This window comes from Gavialis gangeticus, unplaced genomic scaffold (assembly GCF_001723915.1).
Source record: "Gavialis gangeticus isolate Ggan-Ray unplaced genomic scaffold, GavGan_comp1, whole genome shotgun sequence".
Classification (NCBI taxonomy): domain Eukaryota; kingdom Metazoa; phylum Chordata; order Crocodylia; family Gavialidae; genus Gavialis; species Gavialis gangeticus.
The window spans coordinates 75,621,452-75,638,296 of record NW_017729022.1 but is presented as its reverse complement, the minus strand read 5'-3'; the positions used below and the strand labels follow the sequence as shown (position 1 = coordinate 75,638,296).

The 16,845-nt window shown below is 46.3% G+C and overlaps 1 protein-coding gene across 4 annotated transcripts in view; it reads left to right on the top strand.

The window, feature by feature from the left end:
* The window catches only part of DENND2A (DENN domain containing 2A), a 92,980-nt gene extending 76,598 nt beyond the window's left edge, over positions 1 to 16,382 (top strand). For 3 of the 4 annotated variants that reach the window (XM_019515415.1, XM_019515412.1, XM_019515411.1), the window contains 7 exons: positions 2,682 to 2,830; positions 9,524 to 9,701; positions 11,438 to 11,479; positions 13,153 to 13,270; positions 13,974 to 14,237; positions 14,629 to 14,715; positions 15,631 to 16,382. In XM_019515415.1, the coding sequence (XP_019370960.1) occupies positions 2,682 to 2,830; positions 9,524 to 9,701; positions 11,438 to 11,479; positions 13,153 to 13,270; positions 13,974 to 14,237; positions 14,629 to 14,715; positions 15,631 to 15,662 (870 nt within the window). In that variant the 3' untranslated portion in view covers positions 15,663 to 16,382. The remainder of the gene's footprint in view (positions 1 to 2,681; positions 2,831 to 9,523; positions 9,702 to 11,437; positions 11,480 to 13,152; positions 13,271 to 13,973; positions 14,238 to 14,628; positions 14,716 to 15,630) is intronic. The other variant, XM_019515413.1, reaches the window with a different exon arrangement.
* The last annotated feature ends 463 nt before the right edge of the window (positions 16,383 to 16,845 follow it).

Sequence of the window (16,845 nt, the reverse complement as noted above, 5' to 3'; positions counted from 1 at the left end):
GTCCAATGTTACCCTGAGACTTCTTCTTGCTACCTATATACTTGAAAAAGGGAATTTTTTGTTATCCTTAATCCCAGAAACTAATCTAAGCTCTAGTGCTGCTTTAGCCTTCCTTACCAAATCCCTACAAGCTCGGGTCAGAGAGGAATACTCCTCCTTTGTCCCTGCCCCCTGCTTCCACCACCAGTACGCTTTTTTCTTTGCCTTCAGGTCAGCCTGGATATCCGTGCTCAGCCATGAAGGTTTCTTGGACCCTTTTCCTGCCTTCCTGCGCAGAGGAATTGCATCCTGCTGCACCCCAAGAATAGCCTCCTTGAGGAAGGACCACCTTTCCTGGACTTCCATACTAGCTACCCCCTGGGCTCCAGGTGCCTCCCTGACTGCTGCCCTGAGCACATCAAAGTTGGCTTTTCTAAAGTCAAGCATTTGCGCTGTGCTAGTTACCCTCCCCACCTTTCTCTGAATAGCAAACTGGATCATTTCATGATCACTGTCCCCTAGCCTCCCTTGTACTAGCACCTCCCCCACCAGGTTGTCCCCAGAGGCTAACACCAGATCCAGTATGGCGTTTCCCCTAGTGGGGACGAGTACCTCCTGCACGAGGTGTAGGTCCTGTACGGACGTCAGGAACCTTTGTGAGTGGCTAGACCTGGCTGACTGCTCCTCCCAGGTGATGTCAGTGTCATTCATATCCCCCATGACCACAACATCCTGTCAAACCAATCTAATTTACTTCTTGGACAAGATGAATGGCCTTGTGGATAGGAGGAAGCTGTAGATGTCATATATCTTGACTTTAGTAAGGCTGTAGAGATCATCCCACATGACAGTCTCACAGGCAAACTGGGGAAACTTGATGTAGGTGAAATTACTATGAGGTAGGTACATGACTAGTGGTAAAATGCACTCAAAGAATAGTTACCAATGGTTTGCTAAGAAGATTAGGGTGCTATGGGGATCTGTTTTTATTCAGTCTTTTCATTATCAGCATAGATGATGGGATAGAGAGTACACCTGTATAATCTGTGCATTGCACCAAGCTGACAGCATCTTGGAGGACAGGATCAGAATTCAAAATGATCTTGATGAATTGGTCCAAAGCTAATGAGATGCAATTCATCAAATATAGATGCAAAGGGCTACATTTAGGAATGAAACAGCAAGTGTGCAAATACAAAATGGGAAAAAGCTGGTTGTCACAGAAAAGAATCTTGGGATTCTAGTAGATCAAACACTGAATATAAGTCAATGGAGTGATGCTGTTGCTAACAAAGAACATCTTATGTACTAAAGGGAGGGCTGTATATACCACCTGGGAGAGAATTAATCTGCCCTACTCACCCCTGCCGAGGCTATAGCTCGACCACTGTATCCTGTTTTGTCCTCACACTTTAACAAAGATGTACAGAGACTGGATAACTGTTTTCAGTGGTGGCAGATGACAGAACAAGGAGCAATGGTTTCAAATTGCAGCAAGGGAAATTTAGGTTAGATATTAGGAAAAACTTTCTCACAAGGAGGGTAGTGAAGCACTGGAACAGATTACTGAGAGAGGTGGTGGAATCTCCGTCCTTGGAGGTTTTTAAGACCCAGCTAGACAAAGCCTTGGCTGGGATGATATGTTTGGGGATTATCCTTCTTTAAGCAGGTGGTTGAACTAGACCTCCTGAGGTCCCTTCCATCCCACATTTTCTATGATTTAATGATAACATAGATTGTGAGAAAAGATTAGGAGGAAACATTTTGCTGAGACTAGAAAAAAGACTGAACAGGGACATAACAGTCTTCCAGTCTTTAATATGTAAATGGATGAGGGTGAGTCATGTGATGTAGCGCAGAAAAAATGTGCCAGGTGCTTTGAAGCTGGCTTGCCTATTAGTTAGAGCCTTGGACTTGGAGCCGGGTGACCTGTGTTCATTTCTCAGCTCTGTCACACACTTCCAGTTATGCCTTGGGCAAGTCACTTTCTCTCTGGGTCTTGGTTCCCTGTCTATAAAAGGAGAATCAGCACTTTCTTACTTCACAGGGGTGTTATTAGCATGAACACTTTAAAGGCTATAAAATGCTGAGGCACTATGGGGCTATGTAAGAGCAAAGAAAAAACCCTACAGGTAGTCTGTACTCTTCCTGGCACCCAGCTGGAGTCTCTGCAAGTTAGACCCTGATCCCTTCTCCTTTCCGTCCAGATTCTCATGCAACAAGTGATCCAACAGCATGACCAACAATGAGAAATGTCAGATGCTTCCCTCCCTCCCCCAGCCCCCACCTTGCCTATGGGTGCCTAGAAATTCTCTCTCTAATGGACATGATATTCCAATCTCAGATTTTCCTCAGCCTGCCCCTTTTGACGTGGTAAATCTACTCTGGCATTGCAGAGGTAGGGAGAAAAGCCTCTGTCACTAACTCACTAGGGAGATCCTGCCATGTCTTTCTATCACTTCCTGCAATAGACACTGGACACAGCTTTCCGCCTCATCTGTGAGTTAGGTTGGTGGGGTTTTTAAGGAAAGGCAACATCTGATGGTTGGCTAGTAGCTAATGTAAACTCTTCCTTAGCTCCAAAAGCAGCATCATGTCCTTTGGTTCCCAGTTTAGGACTTCACAGAGTTTAGCCCCTTGCTTGTCAATGCCCTGATTGAGTCTGGAACATGACCTGTGTGGTATTTGTTTTTTTCTGGTAGGTCATTGAGCTGCGACGGCCCCTGGACTCAAGGCTTGAGCACGTTGATTTTGAGTCCCTGTTCTCCTCCCTCAGTGTGCGGCACCTCAGCCGAGTCTTTGCCTCCCTGCTTCTGGAGAGAAGGGTGATCTTTATAGCAGATAAGCTCAGGTACTTACCTTACCTTCACATCTTGCCCTTCCAGATCTTGGATGAAGAGAATGAGAACTAAGCACTGGTATTTACATGCTTTTGTGCTTCTTTGTTATTTTCCATCTTCTTATCCATTGGTGACACACAGGGGGTGCACATGGGTGCATGTGTACCCCCTGAGATAGGCCGTGCAACCCCTGGAAACCCAGCTGTGAAACCGGAAGTGCCAGAGGAAGTGCACTTCCAGTTTTGTCGCTGGCTGAGTGATCGGCTGCTGGGGGACCTCATCTCCCCCCGTTGGTGCCCCCACAGACTCGGGTGGGGGTGCCCCCACAGACTCGGGAGACACCAGTTGCCCATGTTCTTATCTGCTCCAAGCCCTGCTAATCCTTCCAAAGGACAGGAGATCTGAAAAGGAGACCTGCCCACTATGGGACACACAAGAGAAAACTAAACTCTTCAGCTTCCAACAATTGAGTTTCCTCTTGTGCCCAAAGAGAAGCAGGGTCCATTGACTCTGTTGCTTTTACTTAGAATATGAGCAGGGCAGAGCCAGTCAGGAGGAGAGCCCCTCCTCTGTCTGGAGAGGATGTGCTGACCTATGTTACACCTGCAGGAACAAGACCCCAGGCAGGAAGCACAGCCTCTCTTGGCACTGTGAGTAACTCCACAACTTTTGGTTCCTGAGTTTGATTTTGGTTTTTAAAACACAAACACAAATAATTTACATCCACCAGTTGGAAAAGCAGTCCGGTCTCTTTAAGGTTTTATATAGCCACTGCCTGGCAGCCATCCAGCCCTTTAGCACTTGAGGATTCAGAGAGGAGAGTTCTCAAAGCCCAGGAAGGGAAAGCTACAGATGAGTAATGACACTTAGGAGTATGATCAAGTTTCAACTGTGTTCAGTGCCCCCAAGCTGTCTATTTTCACAACTTCCAGCCAGCCAGCCAGCTACAGCATCAGAACTGGAGGGAGGAGAAGACGTTGGGGAGGCCCCTTCTACAGAGGAGGCAACAAATACTTTGCTGTGTTCCACAGATGGGTCCACAGATCTGTAAGGGCAGAGTTCATGCAGGCTTGTCGCACAAAGAGGGAAGTTTGGTGGGCTGAAACATGCAGGCAGCTGCTCATTGCTTTCATTTCTTTACAGAAGGTCAAGGAGAAAAAGATCTATTCAGCTGCATTCACCAATATGTTATATGCATAGATATTTTTTATTGTCTCTAGACATACATACATGTGTAAGAAATGAAGCATTCATTGTGCATTTGAGCTGAGACTGTATCAGAATTCCATCTTTCCCATGTCTGAACTGCATGACTTGCTTTGGTAATAATTACGGTGATGATCTCTGAGAGGTTTTTTTCTGCTCATACAGGATACATATGACATGGTGGTTTGATTCACTCAGGGCACAAGCACGGGTCCAGCTTTAAGTGGCACCAAGCGATTGGATTATGTGACGTAATGCATAGGTTTTACTCGTGTGTTACAAAAGCCTATTTAAGCATTTCTCCTGTTGGCATGATTTTGCATATCTCCTGTCAATAAGGAATCATGTCTTGGAAAGAGAGAAAAAATAGTATCATACATTGTAGTCTTCTAAAAGCCACATACAGCAGCTTTCCTGTACGTAGCAATGCTAGGGTTTAAAGTTCTATGCTGTATTAGTCTTCAGTGGCTGGAATAAAATGTTTTGTGCAGTGCTGCCAACACTCAGAATTTTATTGTGAGCTTCTCAGTATTTGGTATTATTTGTAAAGCCAGCTGTGGAGAAGAGCTGGAAAAAAACGTGACCCAAGAATACTGTAAAGACTCCAAAACCATAAGGTAAAGGAAAGAACCCAAAATGCAGTTTTTTTAAAGACAAAACCATGATTTTTAAACCATCCCCATGATCTTTTAACTTTTGGAATTGGCAGCCCTGGCAGAATGGAAAGCCAAGTATCTCTTTTACATAATGGCACAAATCTCCTGCTACCAGGTGTGGTGGCTTTTGAGGTACTGGACATCACACCTAACTGATTCAAGGTGAAATTTCAGTCGTCCTGGAACAAGAGACACAGAAATTGATATGTGTGAAATAGTATTTACTTTGGGGTTGGAAATACCATATTTCCGCGAAAAGAAATGAAGCATTTATTTGGCAACTAGATTTAAAAAGAAAAAGAAAGAAAACAGAACAGGCAGCTGTTTGAAGCTGCTCAGGGGTTTGGAATGCTAGAATGAGTCCAGCAGAGATGAATTAATGGGCAGAGTGCAGGTGAAGTGGTGAAAGGCCTGATAAATTGCATTTCTCACACTTCTCTTTATCATATGGATACCATCAGTGCATGTGTCCGTACACATACATGCTAGTGTGTGGGTGGATGAATGGATGGATGGGTGGATGGAAGAGAGAGAGAGAAAATGATACGCATGATTTATTTACATCTTCTAATTGCTACAGATTCTTCAGTCTCTGGGAAAGAAAGCGGAAAGGTCACTTGCCAAATGCTGTGTGAATTATGAAATGTTTTCAAGCTGAGCCAAAAACACATCTAACAAGTGTAGAGCAAGTGAAATGCTTTTGTTTTTTCCATCTTTAGAATGAACATTGAGTGTTTTTTAAAGATCTGTCAATCCAAAGTTTGGCAACGGAAAAGGAAAGAATTTGCTTGTTAGCTTTTTTTCCCCTTCCTGTCATAGCAACCAGAGTAAATATTCCCTTTCAACCCAGGAGAAATGGCTTCACAAAAAATATGCCAATCTCTTGAATTATTCTGTCCCTAATTCTGCTCAATCTAGTGCAATAAGCCTTGATTTGGGAAGGGCAAAGCACCAATACTTAAAGCATGCCCCGTAACACAAATAGATTGCTTTTTACAGGAGGAGCTTATCTCTACTGTTTATAAGGCAAAATGCCAGACTGACAGTCCTAGATACTAAGGATCAAGGTGTTCAAGAACAACTGCCTTCTTCATGGCTCCTTAAACCAAATTTTGGCTCTTACATACGTGGCCTCATTTTCCAAAGTGCAAGGAGTCTAGCAGCTTCCATTGGCTTGAATGAGTGTTGCTGGGTTCATGGCACTTTTGAAATTGGTTATGCATTTAGAAGCCTAACCTTCTGTCTGAAAATTTTCTCTAAAGCCTCCAGTGTGCCTGAACAAGTCAAGTGACTTTCGTTCCCTGAGCACAGTGAGGTAGTTAGCCGTGTTAGTTTGATGTCAGGCAGAAGGCAGGGTAGATTTGCAACTCACAGGCTTACTAAATCAGAGATGCATGAGTTTTCATAAGCACTGTTTTACTTTGTCAGATGCAAAAGAGACATCCATCTTTCCCTGCCAGGGCTCATCACTGTGTCAGTAACACCTCCTGGTCATTGGTACAAAAGCAGATCTGAAAGAATCAATCAGGACATGCTGTTCAGGTCATCGCCAGGTCTCAAAGCAAACTACTCGAGGCCCAGGAACTCTTAGGACTCCAGATTTCCCAGAGTTGTTTTTCCCTCTTCAGCGGGACGGGGTTAGAAATAGGTTATGGAATTCCCAGTCTAGAAATTATTTCTTAAGCATGGGCCTAATAGATTCTTCCCTCTATGCCACTAAGTGGCGCTTGCACTTTCCAGAAATAATGAAGCCTGGTGTTGTCGTGCTCAGTTTGAATCATTCCAAAGATCTGATGTTACAGCTGGTAGGGTGAGCCTCCTCAAGCACAGCCAGTACCTTGGGAACAATACTGGCTGAAACTCAGGCAGAAGGGACTCCTCATGTGTATCTTCTTCACCTCCATCTCTGAAGCTACTCTGCACTCATGAAGGCTGACAGACCTGAATCTAAGCAAACTCATAGTAGCCTGAAAATTTCTTAGAGTGAAAAATATGACACTTTGTTACTGAGTATAGATAACCAGAATTTACCCAGGTTCTGGTGGTCAGGACTTTATGGGTGCTGTTGTGGAATGGAAGGAAATCTTTGCTTCCTATCACAGCTTACATCTTTAAAAATATTTTTGCCACACAACACTATACTCCACTGTGACCTGCAAGACAGGGGAAAAGGAAGGGAAAGCTGCTGTAATGCTGGTAGAGGACAGCATGTTACATAATATCCCCCAGGCCATCCTCAGAGGAATGATTTCACTGCACGGTAATAGCATAGTCATCTTCTTTAGTACTGTCTGGAATCACAGAGAGCGCTTGTTGGTGGCTTAGAAGATCTGTGGACTCTTCTCAACATCAGCATGGAAATAGGATTTTTTCCCATTTGCTAAATGAAATGAAAAATAAAGGCAAGGGCATAAGTATCTTCTATCAGGAATGTGACTTTAATCAAAAATATCAATTAACAAAATGTTAAAGTTGACAGGTCCCTTTCAGCAGAGAGAGAAATGTATGGAGTGACCCTTCAGTGGGCCTGTTCCTTGGAGAGATGCTCTAGAACAGAGGTAGCCCACCTTTTTGGCAGGTGTGGGCCAAAGATTGCCCACCCACCCCCAAATGCTGCTCTGGTCCCTCTAGCCCAGAGGTGTACCTGGTAGACTTTGTGCTCTAGGTACAGGAATGGGGGCAGAGGGACCTGAGCCTCCGGCTGTGAGGAGCAGAATGGGACTAAGACATTGCTGCAGGAGCAGGTGCCACTGTCAAGAGCCAGGGTAACTTCTCCCTGGCCCCACAACTGCTACAATTTTATATGGCAAAGGAAGACCCAAAGTCCTGAATCCAGCAGTGGCTGCAGGGCCTGGGAAGGGTTATCTTGTCTCTTGGCAGTGATACCTTCTCTAGTATCAGCATCCTGCCCCATGCTGCCAGAGGCTTGTATCCCCCTGGCTCTATTTTGGCACATCCCCTTACTGAGCACCCAGGGTCCACATGCCACATTCAACAGCCACCTGCATCACTTGCCATGGGTTGGCCACTCCTGCTCTAGCATATATTCTTCCCCTGAAACAGTCCTAAGTAAAGCCTCAATGTTAAGCAGATTCCAGTCTCTTCCCTGGGATCAGACTCACTGATTGGCATGTGTCTGTTTAGACTGGGCTGACTGCTGCATCGTATGATTGCAGTGATGTCCCAACAGATGTCATGTCCTGCCAAACCCATTTCATATAGTGAAAAGCAGCCAAATCATGTATTCCAACATTGATGCTATTTTCCTCAGCCTGTGCTAGCATCACAGTGCAGGGACTCAAATTCACCAGACTTAATTGGAGCAAAAAATCTGGCCTGACTTTTCAGAGTGAGCTCAAGCCCACACCCACCAAACCCCATTCCCTTCTCTCATTTCAAGTCAGCAACAGCCGCCAGATCCGGGTTTCTCAGTGTAAATTCCCCCGTGGAGTTTAACACAAGCCAGCTGTGAGTGCTTTCCTGGCCATGTGATGCCTCCAGGCCATGCTATCCTCTCTCTCTCCTCCCCCATTCTTTCCAGACCTGGATGCTAGTAAAACAAAATGACGTTATGTGCATAGCTTATTATGGCGAGCCTCCCCATCCCCTGACGCAAAAATGCTTTCAAACCCAGAACAGATGAGTAACCAGTGCCCTGAGGCATGCTGGACATAGCCCCGTGGAGCTGGCCACATGCCCTGCCTACCCCTCCTTCCAGAGGGGTTCTCTGGCCAAGTTATGGGAGAAAGAGCTCTCAGCAGAGTCGCTGATAGCATTTGAATGGGAAAAGTACAAGCTGCCTGCTCTTTACCCCTGCCTCTTTACTCTCCATTCCCTCCCCCTGGGACAGGCTTGCCTTTGGGAGACACCGTCATGAACTGGACTGTGTGGTAGTGGAGTAATTTGTCCTTCATTCCAGTGACTACTCTATCTGTTTCCTGTGTTCTCAGTTCAGCCCACGTGCACTTTTAACCCTTTTCCCCCTAACCACCCCATAACTAGTGTTGGGAGTGTGATGGGTTTGTGCTGATGCTCACAACAGTGTTTAAATCCCAGGCTTCTGGGTCTTGTTGGTGCAGTTAGGGTCAAACCAGTCACCAAATACCAAGTCAGGAAGAACCCCAGCTCAGATTGGCAAGGAGTGTGGGGTTTGTTTGGGTTTTTTTTTTGTGGGCATGGGGGGCAGGGGGTAGACATTTCCCTACCTTGTTGCATGTGTCACAGTCCTATTCCCAGGAGCATCTGGTTATGTTTTAACCTAACAAATTCCATGACATTGCAGTGATCATAGCACTGGTGGTGCCTGTGTTCCTCACCTCTTTACCTTGTAGTATGTTGTGCAGGGCAGGGGGGGCGCACTAGGGTATTTTGTGGCAGCAGTGTGTGAGTGGTTGATCTCGTAGACTCTTTGGACAAGTAAGTTCCTGAGAATGAGCCATTGGCCAGGGAGGCCTCTGCTAGTCCAATGTTCCCATGTGTCAGAAGGAGATGTTGTTGCTAATTATAATTCAGTGTCATGGGCCAGGGGAGAGAATTAAGCAACAGCGCAGATTGTGCCTTCTATGCCTTCTATCAAACCTTTCTCTAAAGACAGCACAGCAAGCCCCTTCTGTGTGCACTGCCAGCTGTCACTTGGGGCAGTGAAAGTGGCCCTCACCATGTGACAGGGGAATACCCATCTGCAATCCTAAACTGTTTCATGTGTGTTGGATCATGAAATAAAGAATGGGGCCCAGAGTTTTGCAAGTGACTAGCACCTGTGGTGTCCATGAGCCACTCTAAAATGCCTGAGCACCTGCCTACAAACTGACCAGCCCCTGTGTGTTTGCTCTCGTCCCCCAGCACCCTGTCAAAGTGCTGCCATGCCATGATGGCCCTGCTTTACCCCTTTACCTGGCAGCACACCTACATCCCAGTGCTGCCGCCTTCCATGATTGACATAGTATGCTCGCCGACTCCCTTCCTGATCGGTCTACTCTCCAGTTCTCTGCCCTGCCTCAAGGAGCTGCCTGTGGAAGAGGTGAGCCATGAACACCTGTGAGATTGCTCTTTAAAAACCCAGCTTTTGCTAGGTGATGTTGTCATTTATCCTTGAAAGGTTTGCCCTACAAATCCATAGCTGCCTCCCCATTTTAGGGCAGCATGTCATTGTAACTATGGCAATGCGGCTATCCTGGTTTGGCTAGGAGACAGAACTCGGAGCCTTTGGCTCCAGACCATGCAGGCTGCTACCTACCAAACTCTGTTAATGCTATTGGTAGGTAGGAGGAAGTGACATAATGGGCACAGAAAGAAGTGCAGCTCCCTGCTGTAACTCATGGCGCTTTTCAGGAAGTGCCATGAGTTCAAGTGATTCCCCCAGGCCCAACAGACTTTTGCTGTTGGGTCCCAGGGGATGGGAGATCCAGCTGCAATTTGGAGTGGCTGCGAGTTTGCAGCTGCTCTCCCCTAGCCCTGTCTCTCCCTCCTCCCAGCCCCAGTGCTGTCATCAGAATGGGAAGGGAGAAGGGAGCAGAGGGAACTTGGTCTGAGGTTTTTTCAGTCAGTGCTGGAGAGTGGGACGGGTGGATTGGAGCCCCCCTGTGCTGTGCAGCGCCTTCATCTGAACCCTCATGTAATGAGGGTTCAGATTGTCGTGGGATCGATCCCTTTTAAAGCGCTCTGCAGCCATGCACTTCTGTCAGGACATGGCTCTAAAGCACTCCCAGGGGCTGATAGTGCGACAAACATAACTTCTGTCTGTGCCCAGTGAACCTCAAGGCACACTGCAGGATTGTTTTTTTCTCTAGCCCCACAGGGAGTTGAGAGAAGGGTGAGGTTGGGGACTTTAATGGTGATTTTGGTGCAGTGGGGAGTTATTATTGAAAGTTTTTTGTGATGCTGTCAGGATAATACTCCCAGTGGTTGAATTACTAAATCTGTCATATATGAATTTTACTTTTTTAGGGATTGTCCAGGGTTGGGCTGGCTGCCCTTCTGTATAGCTAATACAGACCTCTAAATAATTCTGAAGGAAACAGATGGTGAGCAAGTGTAAACATATGCAAACCCAAAATAACCTGGTAACATTATCATCCTTGCTCCCACTGTACTCTCAGACCCCAGGGCAGGGGATACCTGTGGTAGAGTGTGACTTCTTGCCCATTAGTGAGCTGTAAAAGGAAAAAAAGTCTTTCAAAGACAAACTTGGATCAAAGACCTCTTTTTTCTTACCATATCTTGCCTTCTCCATATCTACCACTGCTGTTCAGACACAGCCGATCTTTTCAGAATTGCACTGAACAAACTACTCCCAATACGCCTGTGCCAGTGAGTTCCACAAGTTACACATGATGTATTTGATCTTTAAAAAAATGTTATTATTTGGTTTTGGGGCATTGCATAAATATTAAATGGGTGTATATAATAAATCCGCATGTTATTCTGGTCACTCATTCGTGCTTTGCTGTGTAAACCGGGCCAGAGCATCCTTGGAAGGCTGTTAGCTCAAGCAGTAGAGCTGCTGACTGTTTTGAAATCCTGGTTTTCAGACATGGTGGGATGGGCTGGGGAGCAAGCTTCTTTCAAAGCTGTCGTTTTGTGGTCTGTGGTGAAGTGGTCAGAATACCACAACAAACGGCTTGCCTTTGGCCAGCATTTTATATCCCCCACCTGCTGCTGTGGTTATGTGGGATGGAGCAGGGCAAGATTTTTTCCTTGAGATACTCTCTCTGATGACAGGAAATGATGACTCCCCATTCTTTCTCTCATTGGTAGGTCCTAGTGGTTGACCTTGTTAACAACCGGTTCCTCAGACAGGTGAGGAGAGCTTTTCTGTATTGGGTTGGTACTTCTCTCTACTACTTCTGTCTCCTTGTATCTTGATCTGCCTTTGTTTACCCTGCTGGCTAGAAGACCTGCTTGTATGCAGATCAGGAAGCAGGTTTGGATGCCAACTGTTGTTTAACTATAATGTCCTGGTGCTTTGTGCTCGTATAATGTGCTTCCATCTAGCAATCCCCAAGTACTTTGTGAATACCAAGGAATTAAGCACCGCATGACCTGTGAAGTATTACCACCTTTTTACAGATGGAAACTGGGACATAAGGGCAGTGCAAATGTGTTACCCTCAGTCACAGACTGAGCCCCAGGTAGAGCTGGAAACAAAATGCAAGACTCCTAGGCCCTTGCTCAAAGCTCTAATCCATACTGCCTACTAGGGCCTGATCTACACTGCCATGTTCTACTGGCATATCTGTGTCACCCCGTGGTATAAAAAAAAATCACACCCCTTGGCCTACCTGGCTTTGTTAGCACAGCCTCTGGTGTGGACCCAGGTGTGTCAGCAGAACAGCCCTGCTTTTGACATAGCTATTGGGGAGATGCTGTAGCAATATTTGCAAACTTCATCTACCAAAATATGTTGCATCTCCTCCTGGTGGCTATGCTGGCCATAGCTATAGTGGCAGAGGCTCTGTAATGTAGACTTGCCCTATAATCATAATACCTGCACCTCCCAAATAGTATGACGTTAATGGACCTTTCAGTTTCTGTCTTCATTGGTTCCTCTCACGTGCCTCCCTCTAGTCCTTGCATTACTGGACCATAACTAGAAATGCAGTAAAGGGGAATCTGGCAATGAGTCTGCAAACAAATGTGCTTGTTGATTCTAATTCCCTGTGATCCAAAGAAGAGGCGTGTAAAATTTGGGAGATTTCTGGAACAGACTCATGAGACTACCTTTTCTCTGACTTCTGGGGAGGGGTCAGGGCATGTTAAACAGAATCCAGCCCTTCTGAATCACAACCGCAGCACAAACAATTTAGAGCAGGAACCACATTTTCTGGCAAAGAGATCAGATTGACCAGGAGCTCTGGGCTCAGCTCCCATTTCGACCACAGACTCCCTGTTTAACCTTGGGTGAGTTAACCTTTTAGCCTCAGGCTCCCATCTGTACAAAATGGGTAGTAGGACTTCTCTCTCATGGAGATACAGTGCAGGATAAAGGATGTTTCTTATCTCTTTATGTAGCTGTTTTCTATCACCTGCTCTGGCTGTATTGCTGTCTCTTCATGGTTTACATTGGACTTCCCACCCCCAGGAGCCAGGATATAACAAAGCCTTTCCTCTTGAGTCCCCACTGTGTTACTTCACAGACCATGCACCAAGACCTCCAGAACTACACTCTTCCTTCCTCTAAGGAATGGAGTCGTGGCTGGGAGGCAGGATCTCAGACTGACCTATCCGATGTAAGAGGTGCATTTGAGAATGAGGCCATTTTCCCCCTTTACTATTCAAAGGAAGAATGGAAGGCTACTTCCATGTAAATACCCAGTATTATCATCATTATTAGGGTATTATGACCAGTAATCTTTGACAGGGCCTTCTATGTCCATGACTCCATGTGACCTAGGTGAGGGAAAAGGCAGGTTCCCAGATCTGGTCCAAGTCTCACACTATGAGAATCCCTGAGTAAGTGTATGTGTTTCTAGATGGAGGATGAGGACTCTATTCTGCCCCGGAAGCTGCAAGCAGCACTTGAGCACATCCTGGAGCAGAGGAATGAGCTGGGTAATGACAAGGAGGAGGGCACCCTGAATGGCAAGCAGGGTAAGCTCTGAGACCTGTCTGTTTTCTCCCCCCAAAAAGGACTACTTCTTAGCTCTGGGCCCAGATTTGAATCAAAGGCACAGTTCATCTGAAGCCTACAGAAACCGCATGGCTAGAGTTTTTCCTGATCCCCTCACCACTGGCCACTCATGACTGATCCTTCACTCTCAACCCCATGTGTCTATGCTTCATGTGCCCCTGCAAAGCCACAGAGCTCTTGGGAGCAGCCATAATCCAACTAGCTGGGCATCACACTGCAATGCTGGCCCTGTGAGTGAAGGCAGGCTGTCCAGCCAGGCCAAGCATGATGTCTCCACAATACAGCTAATGTGGAGCGGGTGAGTCCATAAGCTGAGCTGGGGTCTCCTATGTGGCAATGCAGATTACAGATCACTATCCTTTAACAGCTTTTTATTGTGGGGGCTGATGGCACAAAGGCAAAGCACTAGCCAGGCTAAGTGCACTACAAGGTCTCTTGGGAGCACTAGCAGCCTGTCTTTCAATGGAAAGTATTTGTTAAGGTACTCTGCCTCCAGAGTGGCTACTTGCTTTCAGGCAAGTGCAGGGTACTATTTTTACAGAGGCCAGCAGGGGCCATATATGGGGCTGGTAAGGTGGTGTGGGCCACAGCCATGAACGCCAATTTAAAGTAAACCTGCATGCACAGCCTTACAGCTCCATCTTCACCTCTTGTCTTTCTCAGCCTCTTCTGCAACCTGTTCCTTGGAGTCCAACCCCTTGAATGAAGTGGTGTCAGAAGCCTTTGTCCGTTTCTTTGTGGAAATTGTGGGCCACTATTCCCTGTTCCTGACCCCTGGTGAGCGAGACGAGCGGACCTTGCAGAAGGAGGCCTTCCGCAAGTCTGTCTCCTCCAAGAGCCTGCGCCGATTCTTGGAGGTCTTCATGGAAACTCAGATGTTTGGGGGCTTCATTCAGGAACGGGAGCTGCGGAAACAAGGGGTCAAAGGTTGGGGTCTCTTCTTATGTCAGATAGCTTTGTGATGTATTTGCTGCCAAACTCCCAATAACTGTGAGAATAACACAAACAGCCAAGATGATCTCCCAGAACAACACCAGTCCTAGCTTTGGAATGAGGCTGTTATGTCTGTAGGCCTGTGAAAGACTGCATTGATGTCACCTTTGAGAGAGGGATGATCTGAGTTAGGTCTGGGAGTTTTTGTGTCAGTTCCCAGGCTCTCTCATTGTCTTGAATAAGTCACTTAACTGCTCTGTTCCTCAGTTTCCTTAACTGTAAAAGCAGGAGAAAGTATGACCTCAGAGAAATACTCTGAGATTTGATTAATGTTTGCATCATTCTGTATTTGGAATGAGAAGAATTGTGCTGTCTTTCCCCGAAGGTCTGTTTGAGGTACGTGCCCAGGAGTACCTGGAAACCCTTCCTAGTGGGGAGCAGAGTGGAGTCAATAAATTCCTGAAAGGATTAGGTAAGTTGCCAGAGCAGGTATTGCCTTTGCCCAGGGTCAGTACTGTGATTTGACAGCAGAGGAGCCGAAGCAGACAGCACTGCTTTCCAAAGGGCTGCACATTGCTGAGATCTGTTTTGTGGCCTTCCCTAAATGATCAGTGCCAAGCCACCTATGAATATTCACGATTGTTACTGGCACTCAGTGCTGCAGAATGCGCGTTTAGAGCTCAGTAAGCCCTGAGCTCTTCCCTTGACTCCCAAAGGAAGATGAAGGCACTGGTGTGGGACTGGGAGTTTTGGATTCAATTCCCAGTTGGGTCAGTCAATTAATCCTCCTTCACCTCTGCTTCTCAGCCACAAAGTGGAAATGGTCATATCTCCCAGGGGCAATGTGAAGATAAATTTACTCAGGTGTAATGATTATAAGCCATTCTGATAGTATGGGCTATATACAGGCCTACATAGAGAGATGACTGGAAACCCTCTGAGAGCCATTTAACTCCTTTGTGGAGACAGATATAACATTTGAAGCATTACTAAGTGCAGCTGCACTTTGAAGCACTTCTAAATAGTACTGGTTTCCTTCAGTGTTCCTTGTGGCATGCCTCTACCGTTTTTACAGCAAGACATTTGAAGTGCTTCAGATGTTATGTCTGTCCACACCCCTATGTAGGGGAGAAGGAGGGAGAATTCTTGGTCTTGGGTCACTGTCAAATTGTACCCATCTGGCTGACACATGGGGGTCTCATGGGACCAGTTGTAGTGGACCATGACTCCATTCTCTTGGCTCTGTACTCAGGCTTAGTGTTGGCAGTGGGGAAAATCTTATGGTCTAGCTTCACTGCTCTCCTTGCCCTACCTGGTTCATGGGGCAAGAGATGGAGCTAAGACTCTTTCTATGTAAATGTTGTTTTTCTGTCACAATCCCCTTCAGGTAGCAAAATGAAATTCCTCCACAAGAAATAAGAGCCACAAGTGCCACCATTCAATGGAAGAGGAGGAGTTTACAATTCAGCAGAAACCAGACAGACTGTTACTAACCATTCCCACTTAGCCTGCTCCCAATGGACCGACCTGGGAGCTGAATGCCGGAGGATTTGCTCTTGCGTGAATGCAGCATCAGGAGAGGAAGAGGTGGCGATGGAGCAGCCTGGACAGGTCTCTGGACTTCTACAGTAACATGCACTGGACCAAGCACTCTGAACTCTGCATTGGCGTATTGCAGACCTCCAAATGGATTTGACTTCTTAGTTATTAAACCTTTTTTTTTTTTGTTCTATTTATATTGTGGTTAGGACAACTATTAGCCAATGACTTGTGCCCTGCCTCCCCTCCAAGTGGCACTGTTGGATGTCATAATGGGAGACTCTAACCCTAGACTGAGCTTATGATGCGAAACGATGGAGGACAAAGGGAGGGGAGAAATAGAGGAAGCGTATGAAAATAGCCACGCACTAAAACGAGGACACTGAGGACTGCTGACTGGGCAGGGGAGAGCTTACTCAAGAGAGAACAAGCCAGAGGAGGAACCACTACACCTCCTGAGAACTTGACCTGCCAACTAGCCACAGGAGCTGCAAAGGTGGCTGTGTCAGGGATTTCTGGCACCTGGAGATGCCTTCCCTCATATTGTCTAAGTTGAGAACTTTATTTGGTATAATTAAAATGAGTGACGTAAAAAGAAAATGTGCTGTGAATTTTAAATTCTTTTTTTCTCCTGTCAGATGTTATAGATGGACCAACAGGCCATCTAGTGGTTGAATAGTTACAGTTTCCAACCCATCCGTCCATGCTCTCTCCAGTGTTCAAGCACTCTTTTTGCTGCAACTCTTCCACATCTTGCTTTCACACATAAAGCACCCCCCCCCAATCTCTCCAGCAGGGGTTTGTCTGAGAGACAGGCTTCTAGAAATTCAAGCAGGCTTCCATCTTTCTTCTCCCCAACACTGAACACCACAGCCCAGGGCTCGAGGGCATCTGATCCCTGCCTCTTTGGTCTGCAGCACCTACAATGTTTCTTAAAACAGCCACTTTTTAGATAAATCTGAAGTGGGTCAGAGGGTTCATGGGTGGGTAGTGGAAGGGTGGATGAGTGCATGTCAGAAGGATGGGTGGGCATTAATTAGCTAGTAACTGCTTAGTGCTTTGA